This window comes from Sorex fumeus, unplaced genomic scaffold (genome assembly GCF_029834395.1).
Source record: "Sorex fumeus unplaced genomic scaffold, SorFum_2.1 ptg000010l, whole genome shotgun sequence".
NCBI lineage: Eukaryota > Metazoa > Chordata > Mammalia > Eulipotyphla > Soricidae > Sorex > Sorex fumeus.
The window spans coordinates 36,764,939-36,783,225 of NW_026606067.1; the positions used below are offsets into that span (position 1 = coordinate 36,764,939).

Here is an 18,287-nt window from a genome sequence, read left to right on the forward strand (position 1 = left end):
CCCTCCCAATGCCTGTGAGGCAGATGATTTCTACTTAACTCTTCTCTACATTGATTACATTCATTTATTTCGACAAAAGATGCATCATTATTGTTTAGAATTACCCCCCCCCCCCCCAACAATCAGAATTGCTGAAAAGGCATTGTGAAATACTTCGTTTTCTATACCTAGTTATGAGAATCATATAATCTCGCGTGGCCGCAGTAGTGGCCTCGCGATTTTGGATTTCTGCAAAGAGCCAGATAATTTAGAGATTGGTTTCTGTGCGTCTGGTGTTTGTTATGGCTGTGCCGGGCGGGGGGTGGGGGGCAACGCGTGACCTCCGTAGGGCGTGAAGGACAAGCTGGTACCGCCCCCCTTCCCATGAGACTGCAGTTGCCCCATCACCACCGACTCATACCTGGCTTTCCAATAAGCTCTGAGGCAGCGGCCACCTTGCTGCTAGGGGAGGGGGGGACACGGGGGGGGGGAGTGGCAGAGGCGGAAGGGAGGAACACCCTTTCCCTCCTGGGGCGGCATGGCGCCTTAGTTTAACGCATGGTCCATTCACTTTTCTACTGGAAATGTTTTTAATGCAGCGTGCTGAATTAATAAATGAATGGGCTGAATTTTGGAAGGGAAGTCAAGGGTCCCCCTAGCCTCACTCCCAGTGATACTAAGTTGAGAAATTCAGGTCTGGTGGTTGGCAATGGGCAAGCAGCTGGTGCTGCTTGAGTATGCAGGGCTGGGGGCTGAAAGGGCAACGCTCAACACTTCTTCGGGGTGGGCATGAGTTACTGGGACTAGATCTCTGGGCCTATCACTTACTACCTCTCCAGCCTCGCTGAATTTTTTTTATACATTGTGATTAATTTTGTAGGGAATCTTACAAAGGGGTAATTGAGACAGTCCAAAGGAACAACATCAAATGGTCTCCTCTCCTTTCCTACACCAGAAGAAAGCCAAACCCATCACACCACTTCGGGGTCAACCACAGCCCAAACCAAAGGAAAGACATACTTGCACTGGCCAGGGCCCAGCCGCCTCCATGGATGTAAACCACACTGCGCTTCAGCGGCTCCTGCGGCTTTGGGGAGCCTTCGAACACTCTGACTTCCACACCATCAAAGTCGGTGTCCGTCACCTTCACCTGAGGGGTTGACCACGCGCTTTTCTTGCCAAATGAGAGGATGATAAAATTCAGCGCCAGCAGATGATGGCTCAGTCCCAGGTAGTGGATCAGGTTACTCTGCGGTCGGAGGAGGGATAAAGGGGAGAGCAGGTCAATACTGTCATCAGCGGAGCCACATTTACTACCTTTCGGGAGCTGACGCCGAGGGAACGTCTAAGGGGCTGTTGTCACGGGTGTTCACTTAATCAAGCACACTGAAACAATCTGTGCTGGGAGAACAAGGAGAACTTTACTACAATGGTTGATGGGACCGTGGGTCTAGTCTAAGTCACTGTCACTGTCCTCCCATTGTTCATCGATTTTCTCGAGTGGGCTCAGTAACGTCTCCATTGTGACAATTGTTCCTGTGTTTGGCATATCGAATATGTCATGGGTTGCTTTCCAGGCTCTACCATGCGGGTGAGATACTAGGTAGCTTGCCGGGCTCTCTGAGAGGGGCGGAGGAATCGAACTCGGGACATCCAGGTGGGCCGCGTGCAAGGCAAATGCCCTACCCATGGTGCTATCACTCCAGCCCCTCGTCTAAGTAAGTACCTAAAACCTTAGGCAAAGCTCAGGGGTCCAAGGGCCCATTTTTATAGGGCATTACTGCAAACTTATCATTACTTTGCTGCAGGCTCAAGCAATGTAGGGGTGCGCGCGCGCACACACACACACACACACACACGATGGCATGTTATCAGTGCGGTTATGGGAGTTTTCTAAAATAAGCCTTTTCTTAGCTTGAAATAAGGAAGTTTATGCCAAATGCAGATATGGTGAGCATCTTTCATAACGTTCTAACCACAAGTTAAATCAGCTCTTTAGAGTACATGCTATAAGATTATAAAATCAAAGATACATATGTAAATTTCCATCACAATAGTGTCAAGGATCAAACTGATCAGCTGCAGACTAAGTAAACATATTACTCCCTCACCATCCCTTCGGCCCTTAGAATCTGAATTCTTACAACTGCCAGTGCATCTGAGCACTTATTGGACAATGTCACTGTCACTGTCCTCCCATTGTTCATTGATTTGCTTGAGCAGGCACCAGTAACGTCTCCACTGTGAGACTTGTTGTTACTGTTTTGGCATATTAAATACACCACGGGGAGCTTGCCAGGTTCTGCTGAGTGGGCAGAATACTCTCAGTAGCGTGCTGGGCTGCCCGAGAGGGGCAGAGGAATAGAACCCAGGTCAGCCATGTGCAAGGCAAACGCCCTACCGACAATGCTATCGCTTAGGCCCACTGGACAATGTAATGCAATAAAAATTTCTATTGTTCACTTTTACAAATTACAAAATATTTTCACACATGAGTTCTTCGCTCTGAGCAAGAAGCAGGACAAGTGTTATCAATTCCAGTTTTACTGAGAAGCGTTAGGCATTAGAAAACATTCCATCTTCTGGAACTCAAATTTCATAAGTAGAAGCTGGGCTCCCAGGAGTCATTCCTTTTTTAAATTTTTCCTAAGGCAGGATGTCATAATTCCAATAACACATTCAAGCCACTAAGGTCTAACCACAAGACCTCTTGTCAGCATTTTTTCAACTGTTTTGAGTCAAGGACCAGGGTTATGTAGCTCGGCAAAGCTCATGCTTGTGTGTTTGCTTGATGCCCAAACTGGATCCCCAGCACCACAAAAGAAAATGGTTGTAAAAGTATTTCTTTTTTAAGCTTATATATTTAAGTGTGCCTGGGTCAGAATCCATGGCACCCTGGCATTCAGAAGCGGATCAGCTCAGACAGAACCAGGCACTTTTTAGAAATCTGCAAAGAACACACAGCCTGCCACCTCTTGCTCTTTAACACCTGTGGACATCAAACTGTCTTCACAGGAAGTTCTTGCATTGGAGAAGGTGTAGAGAGAGAAAAGTCCCAAGTCATCTACCCAGCAAAGTCTCTGTAGAGTTTATCCCCTCAATTCCACTACTTATACAAGCACTTCTCATCAAAAACCTTTTTTTTTACTTTTTGGGTCACACCCGGCATTTCACAGGGGTTACTTTTGGCTCGTGCACTCAGGAATTACTCCTCGTGATGCTTGGGGTCCCATATGGGATGCTGGGAATCAAGCCTGGGTCGGCCGCATGCAAGGCAAATGCCCTACCCTCTGTGCTATCGTTCCAGCCCCTCATCAAACACTCTTAGAAAACTGACTGCCCTGCAAGACTTAATGACCTTGTTTCAAAACCAGAGAATTCAAAGAACATAAGTAATGAAATTAAAGAAGCCCCAAATGCCAAAAAATGAGTGGAAGACTTTCCTGGTACAGGTCTATGCGAACTCAGATTTTTTATCTCCTGAGCAGCCAGACTGCTGAGTCGTTACCCACAGTGTCTGAGGGAGGACATCACTACTGAACACAGGAGCCCTAGCACAAGAAGAGATGGAAAGAACTGCATTATAAAATAATTAGTCCATACTCATGACAAACAAGACCAAGAGGCAGTTCGACTGATCATGAACAGTTATTGCAGTAATTCCATTAAAATGTTTGCTGACAGAGTAATCAACAACAGGGAAATGAATATTAATAAAAGAAGTCAATGACTGTATTTACCAATTGTTCAATTTACTGAAAAAGTCATAACTGTTAATGTTCTTGATTTAAAAAATGAAAACAAATATGCTAGGACCAGAAAATTCTAAACATCAATTTAAGATCTTTGAAAAATAGGGAAAGGGCAATCATCATTTGGGTTTTGTTATAAAATATCATTGTAAAAGGGGAATAAGATCTTCCAGGATGTACTTAAGAATCACTATATTCATTTCACGTTTTAGAAATCATAAAATAAATCCTTGATAACTGAAATCAATTAATACAGATCATAATCTATTTTGGGCTGGAGCGATAGCAAAGCGTGTAGGGTATTTGTCTTGCACAAGGCCAACCCAGTTTCGATTCCTCTGTCCCTCTCAGAGAGCCAGGCAAGCTACCAAGAGTATCCTGCCCGCATGGCAGAGACTGGCAAGCTCCCCATGGCACATTTGGTATGTCAAAAACAGTAACAAGTCTCACAATGGAGGCATTACTGGTGCCCGCTCAAGCAAATCTATGAACAATAAGAGGCCATGCTACAGTGCTAATCTATTTTATTACTCACAGGAACTGTGGTTTTATGAGTATGAAATAATGAACAAAGAACTGGAGGGCTATTTCATTTTACACTATATATATATATATAGTTAATTGTAGGCTTCAATGGATATATCAGACAAATTATGTTTGTTTCTCAACTACAAGAGTTCTGTAAAACAAATAAACTGTTTTTAGAAGAGAGAAAAGTAGAATCCACCATGGTTTTCATTAACGATGGCATTGTTCTAGTATTCAGACGTGCCTCAATTCCCTTATATCTTTCCAGAAACACACTCTGTGAGCTTATGATCATTTTTCATTAATAGGATTTCTGAATAGCTTACTACATTTTTACATAGTGCAGAGTAGGGTGTTGTATGGGGCAGTAATGCTGGCTGGAGAATGAATAGTTTGTTTATGGAGAAACAAAGAAGGGAATAGAAAAGTTTCAGTGGGTGGGAAAACAACCCAGGAATGTGCTATAATAAATGTTTTTTAATTGTATTGAAAAATTAGAAGATGAAGAATAGTTTTCCCACAGACAGCAGAAACTTGCGAAATCTGAAAATGGAATCAAACATTTGTTAATTGGTAGCATGTTGTTAACCATTTCATCACTGCCTGAGTGTTATAGCGAAAGAGTACATTGCTGAACCCTGGCTACACTTCTATGAGACAGACACAATTAACCTTTCTGTGAGAAAAACGGCCTAGATAGTCTAAGCAGCCACTGCCAAAGCGGATACCTGAAACTATAAGGACATACAGAATATTGTCCTAGAGCAGATGGCTTATGTCCAATTGGGCCCAGGAAGTTTCCCTGAGTTCTACTCAGTAAGGGAAGACTTCTCATGTCTAGGTGATGTCATATGGCAAGATAAAATTGTGACTATTTTCTAATCTTTTCGCTCCAATATCTTAGTTTCTTAGTTGTCCTCATTACTTCTCTTCCTTCCCTACAGCAGCCAAGTCTTTCTGTGGTCGTTACTTTAGGGACAGGAGATGATATACACACAGAAACAGGAGTTACTCTCTGATTTTTATTTTCAAAAACCTCTATACTCTGGGAATTAAAAAACGATAGCAATTTTCATAATGGATAAGATGTTGCTTCGGGAACAAAATGTGTAAGCTTGGTAGTGAGAAAGGGAAGGAGAAGTGAAGTGAAGAAAGTATGGGTTTATATCTGAGAGAGGGAGGAGGAGGAGGAGGAGGAGGGGAAGGAGGAGAAGGAGGAGGAGGAAGAAGAAAGAAGAGAAGAAGAGAGAAAGAGAGGAGGAGGAGGAGAAAGGAGAAAGGAGGAAGAAGAAAGGAAGAAAGAAGGAGGAAGGAAGGAGGGAGGAGAGAGGAGGAGGAGGAGAAGGAGGAAAAGGAGGAGGAGGAGGAGGAGGAGGAGGAGGAGGAGGAGGAGGAGGAGGAGGAGGAGGAAAATCATTCTAGAATTCAGCCATCCCCAGATAATGTCTGTGGGATCTGCTGTGGACACATGCAGAGACAGAACCTTGAAGACAGACGTGACCCTAGGGAAGAGTGGCTGCAGGCATATCTGCGAAGGTTGTCCCTCAAATGGTCTCAGAGAGCTCCTCAGGCTTCAGCGGGTGCAGGGACAGTAGAAAGATTCCACATGCCAATAAAAACATGAACATTATGAGCATATAATATATATAAGCATCTATAATAAGCATATATAATATGTTATATAAGCATATAATAATCCTTGGTCTGTTATATGCTCTCAAGGAACTTCACAGGAATTAAAGAGAGCCTGAGTAAACCTGAAGGATTCTTATAGGTAGAAAAAAATTTATATCCCAAATCAGAATACAGGAATCCAACACCATGTGGAACATAATGTGAGCTGAGGATGAGTTTGCACATGATCTCACTTACTCACTCAGCCCCAACAAAATAATAAGCCCCTTTCAGGGCCAAACTAAAAGTACAGCAGGTAGGGCACTTGCTTGCATGCAGTTGACCCAGATTTGATCCCCAGCATCCCATTAATTCCCCTGAACCCACCAAGGAGTGTTTCTTAGTTCAGAGCCAGGTACTGTCAAAAGTACTGTCAAGGCCTGACCCAAACAAACAAAAGGTCCAAAACATAGACCAAGAGATATGTCTCATATTCTTGAGTTTGTTAAATGAGATTCAGGCCCACCAAAGAAACCATCTCAAATTAAGAGTTTCTTGAAGCCTCTTCAGATGTGCTAAAGAACTCCAGTAGCCAAAGCAGCAGGCCAAGTGTTAAGAATCTCACCCACTGAGAACTAACCCAGTCTTAACATGTTGAACATGTTGAAGTACTGGAGGGCAATGGTTTGAAGTCAAATTTGCTTTAAGGAGAGAGAAGGGTAAAGGGTTTTCACTAGCCCTCAGTGGGACAAGAGCACATCAGTGAGCTGCTAACTTTCTTCTCCAGGTCTGAATATTACAGGTAACCAGATAAGCAGAAATCAAAGAAAGCTAAACAGATATTGTACTCTCTTATTAATGTAGAGTAGTTGTGGGGCCACTCCAGAATGCACAGTGGGATGGACATCTGCCTTGCACACTGTCGACCTGGGTTCGATCCTGGCATCCCATATGGTCCCCCAAGCACTGCCAGAATAATTTCTAAGTGCAGAGCCAGGAGTAGCCCCTGAGCCTTGCAGGATGCGGCCCTAAAATAAAAAAAAAAAATAGACTAGTTGCTAACTTTCTGGAGAAGGATGATTTTTGTTAACTGATTGGGCATACAGTTTAGGGAATATATTCTATGGGCAGAAAAAAATTGAGGAGAAAAAGATAATCTTCAGAGTCTTGGGAAACAGAAGCGAACCAAGACTTTATAAATGAGTAACTGATGTCAGTTAAGTGATATAAACTCAGTAATAAAGACTTAGCATAAACCACAACACCCAATAGGAGAGAGAGAACAAAAGGGAATGCCCTGCCACAGAGGCAGGGTGGGATGGGGAGATGGGGGGTGGGAGGGATACTGGGATACGTAGTGGTGGGAAATGGTCACTGGTGGAGGGATGGGTGTTTGATCATTGTATAATTGAAACCCAAGCACAAAAATTTGTAAGTCTATAACTGTACCTCATGGTGTCTCACTAATAAAAATTTTTAAAAAATAAATAAAAAGACTTAGCATAAAAATCATACACAAGCTCCAAGAAGGAAGCAATGACTTCTACCTGGGAGTGAGATCCGCCGAGGCACTGAGCCTGAATGGGGTTTGAATGTAGGATGAAGTACGGGTCACAAGAAGAAGAGCCAAAAAGGAAGATAGAAACGCATTGGACAAGCATTACTTCAAAGGCCAATGGGAGGCTGCAGTTTAAAGGGGAAATGGAGGCAGGAAGTGTGGGATGAAGGGCTCCCTCTAAGAGGCACAGACGGCCCAAGTCAATAGCAGAGACTCCTGAACTCAGGGCCCAGTTTCTCCACTTCCCAACCGTGGGAATCTCAGACCAGTTACTAAACCTCTCGGATAATTATTAACCTGGATAATTATTGACCAATGGAACAGGTATAATAAATCAGACTACTTCAAAAGGCAAGCTGCCCGTGACGTATTTGATATGCCAAACATAGTAACAACAAGTTTCACGATGGAGACATTACTGGGCCTGCTCGAGCAAATCGATGAACAACGGGAGGACCGGAGGACTGTGACCGTGACCGTGACTTCAAAAGAGCGCTGTGACACTTGACAAAAAGCGAGAACAGCAAGAACTCTACCTGGCATTACTAAGCCCTGTAGGGACTCTCTATTGTTATTATTACACTCTTAGAACAGCATTGGGGCTGGAGCGATAGCACATCGGTAGGGTGTTTTCCTTGCACGCGGCTGACCCAGGTTTGATTCCCAGGATCCCATAGGGTCCCCTGAGCACTGCCAGGAGTAATTCCTGAGGGCAGAGCGAGGACTAACCCCTGTGCATGGCCAGGTGTGACCCAAAAAATAAAAAAAAAAAAACCAGAACAGCATTGATGGGAAAAATGTGAGCTCAGTGACAGACCAATACTTCTAGTCATTCTATCATTTCTTCCTCATTTTTACATTATTTATTAGGTCAATACTGGTGATAAAGTTCTGTAGGGAACAGGTTAAAAAGATATGAAATAATTCTCTCTACAAAGTTCATATCTATGATTATGTCAAAAGGATAGAGGGAGGTCGGACAAAGCTACTGTATACTGACACTCATTCCACATAAATAACTTAGCGTGTGGTCAGATTTCAGCAGGAACCAACCACATTAAATACTTAGAGCAATCTATTCCAACTCACCATCAGCTTCATTTCTCATGCTCAGTGGCTTTACTCTAGATTAATATAAAAGCGTTCAGCTTCTCAGTAACGGTCATTTCAACTGTCAAATAGCAGTTTTTGTTTTGGTCCACACTTGGTGGTGCCCAGGAGCTAATCCCAGCTCATGCTCAGGAACCAGGCAGTGCCAAGGATGAAACCTGAATCTCCTGCATGGAAAACGTATACTCATCTTTTTGACCCACAAGTAACTTTTTTTGGTGGGGACACCAGAGTTCCTGGGGGCTTACTCCCATCTCTCTGCTCAGGAATCCTCCCAGCAGTGCTTGAACCACCATGTGATGCTGGGAATAGAAGTAGGGTCAACAGCATGCAAGGCAAATACCTTAATCCCATGATTATCTCTCAGCCATTAAGTTACTTTCAAATCTCTTTAGATCCTGCACTTTTCTTGTCTATAATTGTTTCAAAAGTCACAGAATACCTCTCTGTCCAGAAATTTATGGTGAATTTTTTTTTAGTATCATAAAATTTGAGGACTTTAAATGAGACTCATTTTCTTTTTTACTGGACACAAATGACATGACTTACACTTAAATGCAACATTGTCATTCACCTGAGATTCATCAAAGCAGAATTTTTGCTTTACAAAAAGAAAAACCCTTCAATGATGTTTCATAAACATTCCAAATTACAAGTGGATTCCTAACGTATCATTTTATGTACCTATCATATAAAAAGACTTTGCTACGTGTTACAAAGGAGGGTAAAAGATGAATGGAAGACTGAAATTCTAAATCTTGTACAATTCCCCTACTCCTTTCACCAAATTGCCATCTCTCCTTAAGCCTGCACAGCTCTCGCGAGACTTAGCTTTTTTGTTGTTTGCTCGTGGGACCACACCCAGCAGTGCTTGGGTAATCACGTGGTTCCAGGATGGAACCAGGACTGGCTGCCTGCAAACTATGCACCTTAACCCCTATATTATCTCTCTAGCCCCGAACATGTTTTTTTTCAAAATGAGACTTTATCTTTGGAGGAACTCTATAGAGCAGCTGGCTGAGAGGAGGGATTAAAGACAAAATTGAGACACTACAAACATTTGACAATTGTCCATGGTGAAGAAAATGAAGGCCAATCTTGGAAGAGTACAGTGGAGGCACAGGAATAAGAGAAATCACTGAGTCTGAGTTCCTGGGACTTGACAACTGCTCACAGAATGGGGAGACCAGGATTAGGTGGACAGGTCGAGGCCCTGAGAGTAAGAATTCAAAATATTCAAGCTATGTCTTCCCTTAAGGAAAAGTAACCGTATACAGAGAAGTCAGGAATAGTAAGACAACTTCCTTTTCAGAACTGCTCCTGTTAAAGCCTCTGGAACATCTAGGTCTATAAACGCAGAGTCAGAGATTTAAGGCTGTCAGTTCAGAGAAAGAGCTCAGAGGTAAGTTTTAATTATTCAGGAGAGGCCTGTAGGAAAGGGAACACAGAGTCAAGGAAACAGCAGTCGCCTTCTCTCCCAGAATAGAGAAGGGATCACTAAGTCAATGATGGTTGGAGGGATTTCTCGGGATGGGGGGTGTGTGTTGAAAGTACATAAAGGATCAAACATGACGGCCTCTCAGTATCTATATTGCAAACCATAATGCCAAAAAGTAGAGAGACAAATTTCCTGCCATAGAGTAGGGGGAGAACTGGGATGGTAGGGGTGAAAATATATCAGTGAAAATATGGAAAACACTTAGAATAGTGCCTAGTACAGATACTGGGGACATTGGTGGTGGAGGATGTGCACTGGTGGAGGGATGGGTGTTTGATTATTGCATGATTGAAATTCAAACACAAAAGCTTGTAACTGTATCTCACGGTGATTAAAAAAAAAGGAAACAGCAGAGAATAAAATTCTTTGACAGGCTGGGGAAAAAGAATCCAAAGAGAGAAATCTGAGTATATCAGAGGATGGAAGTCAGATTGGATTCTTTAAAAAGCCAGCGTTTGGCAATTTAAGGAAGTTGAGGACTGAAAAAATGGCTATCAGCAAAACCTGAAAGACATCAGTAACAGCCAAGAAAATTTTAGGCACATCATGGAACATAATAAGACCATGATCTCAATATTCCCATTGTCTTTATAAAAGATTGACCATCTCTGCACTCTGTTGTTCTTCTAAGAGATACAATGGCAACCATGTCAAACTTTCATCAGAAAATGTCAAAATGTTCCCATGCCTCCCACTCCAACTGCAGAGAATCCCACAGTAAAAGTTACTCGGGCTTAGCAGTAAAAGTGTCAGTCTACATGAAGTGACACTTGAGGATGGCACCCTCATCTCCATCTTCCTCTGCCAGTTACACAAATTAATTAATTCCAAAGCTGTATGTTCAGGAAAATACAAAAAACTGGCTCAAAGTATATATGAGAAAGCCAGATTGGCTATGTTTCTTTCTGCTCAGCAGCAGAATCTCCTTTCTACTGCTTATCGGCTGTGCCTTCGTTTATAGGCATGTGCCTTAATTTTCTCATCTGCAAAATGGGAACAATAGAACCTAAGTTCACAGAATTGTTATAAACATTATATCAGTGAAAATATGGAAAACACTTAGAATAGTGCCTGGTACAGACCACTATTGCTATTTATTGTTTATTGTGATCATCACCCTTTCATTGTGCAACACATTATAAGACACTTCCTACCCATTTTGCACAATTACTACACCATATCTGATGGGGTTCAGACAGCAGGCAACAAATCATAGAGAAAAACATATAAATATATACCTCTCAGAGAGCCCGGCAAGCTACCAAGAGTATCCAGCCCGCATGGGCAGAGCCTGGCAAGCTCCCCGTAGCGTATACGATATGCCAAATACAGTAGTGACATCAGGTCTCATTCCCTTGACCCTGAAAGAGCCTCCAATCGTTGGGAAAAGACAAGAAAGAAGAGGCTGCTAAAATCTCAGGGCTGGGAGGAATAGAACATTACTGATGCCCGCTCGAGTAATTCGACAATCAACGGGATGACAGTGATAACAGTATGATGCCCATTCATATCATCATAGAGAATAAATGTTACTCTGGTTTATATCTGGCAGAACAGCTTGATAATACTAGTAGGTTAATGAAAACTGGACTATTTTGGAATTCTTGCTTAATTTATAGAGACTTAACTTGTACATACTTTACTTGTGAGATTTAAGTATATACTTTTAGTAAATCTGAGATACTCCAAATTTCTCAAAGAACTCAGTGATTTCTCAGTCCCACTTTTTAATAAACACATATAAATAGCGCATAGAACTTGAAGAAGAAACAACTAGGCCATGGAGATAGGCTGTTTTGTTTGCATAGGACTTTGGTTTGTTCCCTTGGTCCACTGCATGATAAGCCTTTCCCCTCCACCCCTCCCGCACTTCTGGATGTAGCTCAGGTGCCCTTCAAGCACTACTGAAGGGTCAGATCCTGCATCATTGGGCCTGAACACTGAACTGTCTGGCCCATCTGGCCTAGTATTTCTGAGAATAGCTCCCAGATAAGACCAGGAATTTCCCCCAACCACCACTCAGAAAAATAATAAGGAAAAAAGAGTTACAAATATCAAATAAATAGAAACATAACCTTAAAGAAACTGCAGGTGTCAACTTGGAAGGGAAAATTTGAAAATTGGAGGTATTAGGGGTAAGCGTTGGCAGACAAGGTACTAGACTGGCCATCCTCCAGAAAAATGAGGGCTGAAAGCAAGACTGAGCACTCTACCACTGTTCCCAGAAAGAGAGAAAGAGAAAGGAGAAGAGAGGAGAGAGAGAGAGCTCTCTTAGGTAGAATGATGTGTCACTACATAAGAGCATAAGCAAGACAACTAACTCAATCAGCAATTGCTGCCTATTGGCTCGAGAGTGGATGAACAAAACAAGGATGAACAAAACGTATAGATCTAGCTTGAAATGACAGAGCCTTCCAGACAGAATAGATGAATATGATATATAAACTTTAAAAATAGACATATGTACCTTAAACTACAAATGTGTGCTCCCCCAGTCTGGAGAGAAAAGAAAGAGGTGAAAAAAGAGCATCTTGGAAACATTATCAGCTGTGTTCAACTATGTTTTAATGCATGACCAGATTTTTTTTCCTTTTGGGGTCACACCAGCAATGCTCAGGGGTTCCTCCTGGCTCTGCACTCAGGAATTCCTCCTGGTGGTGCTTGGGGGACCATATGGGATGACGGGGATTGAACTCAGGTCAGCTGCATGCAAGGCAAATGCCCTACCCACTGTACTACTCACTCCAGTCCCGCATGACCAGAGAGGGGATTGGGGGGGGGCACATAGATGTTTTCGGTCGTGATGCAGAAGTTCCATACTCTAGTCTTCTGCCCACTGCCACACAGAGTTTTATGAGTGTACAGCACCAGCCCCTCCAATAAGGATGGAAAGACCTCATTTCCAATTCCCACCCAGATCATAAGAAAAAAAGCAATTCTGAGGCGTAACTGAGGCCTGGGTCTCTAACTCAGCCCAAATCTGAGAAAAGGACAGGGTGATCTGATCACGCTTGGGGGAAGACTCTAGGCATATGGTAAGAGGTAAAAGTCAACCTCATTGATGTTAGAGATGGGAATATATTTGTGCTTCATTTATTTATCGGCTGTTGGAGGAACAGCTGTTCCTCACGCCTCTCCTTCTGAACCCCAAAGCCTTCCTTTCCATATGGGTGCCCTTTGGTCTCTCTCCCAGTAACTTTGAGTGGGGTTCTAAGAAGCAAACCTCTATATTTCCACCAAACCCAGATTTCCTCTATTTAAGGACATATCCCCTCTTCTGGGGCCCAGACAAATCTGTTTGAAACCAGAGCAGTGCTGTTACCCGAATGTTTGTTAGCTAAAAAAAAAAAAGAAAGAAAAAGAAAAGTCAACCTCATCAGAAAGAGGGATTTCAAAGACAGAAAGAAAAAGAAGAAAAAAAACAAGAAGAAAAAAAAGAAGAAAAAAAACCCTTTATTTGAGGGTCAGTGAGTAGGAGAAGAAGAAATAGTCTATAATCCTTTCCACCATCCACCCCCAATAGAGAAATTAATTATCAACCTGGAAGAGAAACAAGAAGGGTGAGAGTTGAAAGAAAGATGCAGTTGTTAAATGCCTGCAGAGAGACCAGGCAAGTCTTGCTGGCAAGGGAGCAGTGGGGTCATAGGTGAATCCATTAAAGACAGTTGTGTTGAAGATTTGTGGCTGAGAGCCAGTTTATAATGGGTTGCAAAGTGAGTGGGAGTGAAGAAACTGCTTTAGTGATTGTAGACCAGCATTTTCACAGACTGGGCTGTTGCGATATTACAGCGGGTAGACCGTTTGCCTTGCACGCGGCTGAGCCGGGTTCGATTCCTCCATCCCTCTCAGAGAGCCTGGCAAGCTACTGAGAGTATCCCGCCTGCATGGCAGAGCCTGGCAAGCTCCCTGTGGTGTATTCAATATGCCAAAAATAGTAACAAAGTCTCACAATGGAGACATTACTGGTGCCCGCTCGAGCAAATGGCTTAACAACCAGAGAACAGTGGACAGTGTACAGATTTTCACAGTCCACAGCCATAAGGATGGCAGCTAGTAGCCTGAGAGAAAAGTAAAAAAAAAAAAACTTTTGTGCGTGTGTGTGTGTGTGTGTGTGTGTGTGTGTGTGTGTGTATTAAGATGAAAGTGAGAAGCATGCTTCTATGGAAAAGAGAAAGATTGCAAAGAAGAAAACAAATGAGGAGTAAACCAAATCTCTGGAAGGGAAAGAGGAGACAAGATCTGGAAAACAGATGAAAGTATAGGAGTTGGAAGGATTATGCCTAAGCAAAGCTTGATTTTTGTTGTGGTGACTCAGGTATGCCTGTAAGCTAAAGAAGACGGACTTTTCAGACTGCCAATTTGAAGGCAACCCATAGCAACCTTTCAGCCCCTAAATTCTGACAAAAAATGTCATTGTTAGGTTCACCAAAGACCCCATGATCTACTGTTAACAGTGTCCTATTTGGTCTCTTTGACAACTTGCTCTTTCTTCAAATTCTCTTCTCCCTTAATCTCACCAGTCTCTCTTTGCCTCTTGCCAAGCTAATAATTAATCCCTCTCTACCAGGGGGTGGGGGCTGGGGTGTGTGTGCAGAGCGTCATTCATTGATTGTTACTTCTTCTGCTCACTGATCATTTATTTTTAAAAAAAAAAATTGAGAAACCGCGATATACAAAGTTGTTTTCAGGCACACAATGTTCCAACACCAAACCCACTACCAATGTCCCCTTCTTACTGCTAATGACCCCAGGTCTGTCCATTTGGCAGGCATATAACAAGTTTACTTCATATTACTTGCTCCAATAAAACTGAAAGGAAAGGCAAATAGAATCATCAGAAAATAAATCAATCAAAGTCAATTTGTGATGACCAATTGCTATGTTTTTAACCTTCCTTAGTCTAATAGAAGACACATCCATATGCACCATTAATGGTGCCATACTCAATGCCATATGTTGGGAATTTCCCCTATAATTTACAGGAGCGCTTTCTTTTTCTTTTTTTTTTTACGGGAGAGGGGGATGGGCGGGGGTGACTCCTGGTGATGCTCAGGGGTTACTCCTGGCTCTGCACTCAGGAATTATTCCTGGCAGTGCTTGAGGGACCATATGGGATGCCGGGGATCGAACCTGAGTGAGCTGCATTCAACCCGGGTCAGCAAACACATACCTGCTACACTATTGCTCCTGTCCCTTAAAGGAGCTATTTTAATGCTTCTTGCAAAACTGTTTTCAAGGCTATGATTTTTTTTAAAAGGCGATGAATTCTCTATACTGTTGCCCATCCATAAACCTCTGTATAGTTCCTTCAAATCTGAATGACAATCTAGTTGGATATATTATTCTTGGTGAGGTATTCATTTTGTTGAGTTTTGTACTATATCCTTCCATATTCTTCTGCCTCAGAATCGTATTTGATAGATCTGCCTAACATCTTATGGACTTTTCTTTGCATATAAGTTCCTTTTTTTTAAATCTTGCTGCTTTCAATATTCTGTCTCTAGCTTTAGATTTTTGTCATAATGTGTCTTGGGGTTTTCCTAATTGAGTCTATTTTCACTGGGTCCCTTCGAACTACTTGGGCCCTGATGCCTGTAATCCTCAGCTCTGGGAAATTCTATCAATTACTTTTTTAAACTATTGTTTCTTCATCACAACTGCTTCCTGTTCTTCAGAACTACGCTGATTCTTACGTTGCTCCTGTTGAACTCATTCTGTAGTTCTCTAGTATGCTGTTCATTTCTTTTCAGACGATTTTCCACCTTCTGCTGTTTCATAGAAATTTTCTCCTCATCTTGGAGCTCCTTCTCCTTTTGCTCAGTTTCTATTATGATGCTATTCAGAGCTTTGAATATATATATATATATATATATATATATATATATATATATATATTCCAGCTGGAGCGATAGCACAGCGGTAAGGTGTTTGCCTTGCATGCAGCCAACATGGCCAACCCGAATTCGATTCCTCCACCCCTCTCGGAGAGCCCGGCAAGTTACTGAGAGTATCTTGCCTGCACGGCAGAGCCTGGCAAGCCACCCGTGATGTATTCGATATGCCAAACACAAAATCTCCAATGGAGATGTTACTGGGCCCGCTCGAGCAAATCGATGAACAATGGGAGGGCCTTTACTTTACTTTACTTTACTTTACTATATATATACTACAATGCACTACATTTTTGTCATTTATGACTGTAGTTTTTTTTTATTTGACTCTTATACTCTCTTGGGCTTTTCCGACTACCTGTGCTATCATTTCTTTGAACTCACTGATCTTCTTCATCATGGTGTCAATAAAGACACTGAGGATTTACTGTGTAGGTTAGTGTTGTTTATGCCTTCAGTGACATTGTTTCCATTTATTTAACTTGGTGAGCTTCTGTATGTTTTTCCCATTGTCTTTCTAATACTCTTGCTGTGTAGGAGGTGAGTCTTTGTAGTTACCCTTCTGGAAGATGCTGAGGGATTAGGCTGAAGGTTACTCTGTTTATTCTCTGTCCATCCTCGCAGAATAACAGGAAGAATCACTGTAAGCAGCATGAAATTTTATGAGTAGATCTGTTGCATGGCCACATAAGCAGTCGCATACTTCAGAAGCTGTGGTGTGGGCCCTTATTGTGGCACAGATTGGGCGTGGAGGTAGTTGGGACTCATCCAGTAGGGAGAGGCTTTGCCTCTAATTCCAGAATAAATCCAGCAATCTCAGCTGGAGGCAAGCCTCACCTAGGATGGTGGATCAGCAAGCAGTAGTTCAGGTTACTGATCCTTTAAATGATGCTGCGCCCCGAGGTCATTCTGGAAATTTTAATCAATGTTATAATTCCTGTATTTCCTGAACATATCAGTGTATGACCTTGGCACAATCCCTGGCAAAAAGGTCAGTGCTTACCCGGGGCCTATGAAATCGGTGGTTCTGACTTTTATTCACATGCTGATGACATCCACATCTCTCTCTCTCTCTCTAGTGCCTTATCTGTCTGTCCTGAGCTCTAGATTCATAGTTACAACCAACTTCAGGATTTAGTGTAGAGACTCTTCAAAATCTTCAAAGATCTATATTCTGTTCTCATCTTCACAACTCACTCCATTAAATTATCAATTAATGATATGAACACAAGTCTAGCTTCTAAGCTAGAAGCCTTGACAAAATTCAGTCATCATTAATTCATGTCAATTCATGTCAATTACTCCGGTCAGTATTTTCCAATTCCACCCACTTTCCCACTGCTGCCTTGATTACACGTCCCTTATTTCCTATACTTATCTACTAACTTGAATTCTAGACACTTTGTTCTCAACTTCCTGCACATACTGTCAGAGTTCCTACTCAAAATGGCTGATGCATTACCTTAGTGCTTAAAAAAAAAAAAACAAAGAAACAAACAAAACAATCTTCTGTTGAATCCAATTTCCAATAAAAAGAAGAATCCTAAAGTTGGCATTCCAGTCTGATGACACTGTACACCCCACCCTCCTTTTTCCATCCTCTGTACTTTCCAGTTTTCCAGATTTAAAGGTATTCATACATAATGAGCACAGTCCCCCCCAACCCCACCCCCGTGTACACTTTTTCTTTGTCAATGCCCTTTGTTGTGCTAAAACCAGCTCTTGTCTGGTCATGAAAACCAACTGCTAACATTTATTTATAAGTCAGTTGGCTTTGGGTTAGTCGTTTGAAATTGGCAGTGATGGGAATATCTGCATCAAGGAAATCAGCAATCACACAAATTAGGGATTCCTCACACTCCAGCCCCCAGAGAACACATACATGCCTTTATGCCATCCTTCATTATTCCCTATTCTTCTAAAGCATAGGAGGGTAAAAGACACCAGTTCAATACTGGTTCTGATGCTTCAGTAGTTGGGCAGATCCAGACGAGTCATCATACCTCTTTCTCCCTCAAATTCTTCATTGCAAGATAATCATGTTATCTTTATAGTGCTTTTGTAAGAGTGCCTGGCATATAAATACTCATAATGTTACCTGTTTTATTTTATGTCAGGCCTTCAAAGCATTTTAATCCCAGTCCTTCATATAATGAACTCTTTCCACTTTAGTTTAACTCTGGCATCTCAAACCAGTCAGTCTCACATTATTTTGATGCTGGGCTGCATCAAACGAATTACAGGCTGCATGTTCCCAACTGAGAGAGATATGAGGATTTCAAGGATATATCTATATATGATATATCTATATATCCATAGAGACAGCTTATATATGTGTGCATATATGTGTGTTTATA

General features: G+C 42.2%; 1 protein-coding gene across 1 annotated transcript in view; it reads right to left on the reverse strand.

Annotated features, from left to right (window-relative positions):
• NCEH1 (neutral cholesterol ester hydrolase 1) overlaps nt 1-18,287 on the reverse strand; it is an 89,752-nt gene that overhangs the window by 29,671 nt on the left and 41,794 nt on the right. The window contains exon 2 of the mRNA XM_056110679.1: nt 1,000-1,228. Coding sequence (XP_055966654.1) covers nt 1,000-1,228 — 229 coding nt within the window. The remainder of the gene's footprint in view (nt 1-999; nt 1,229-18,287) is intronic.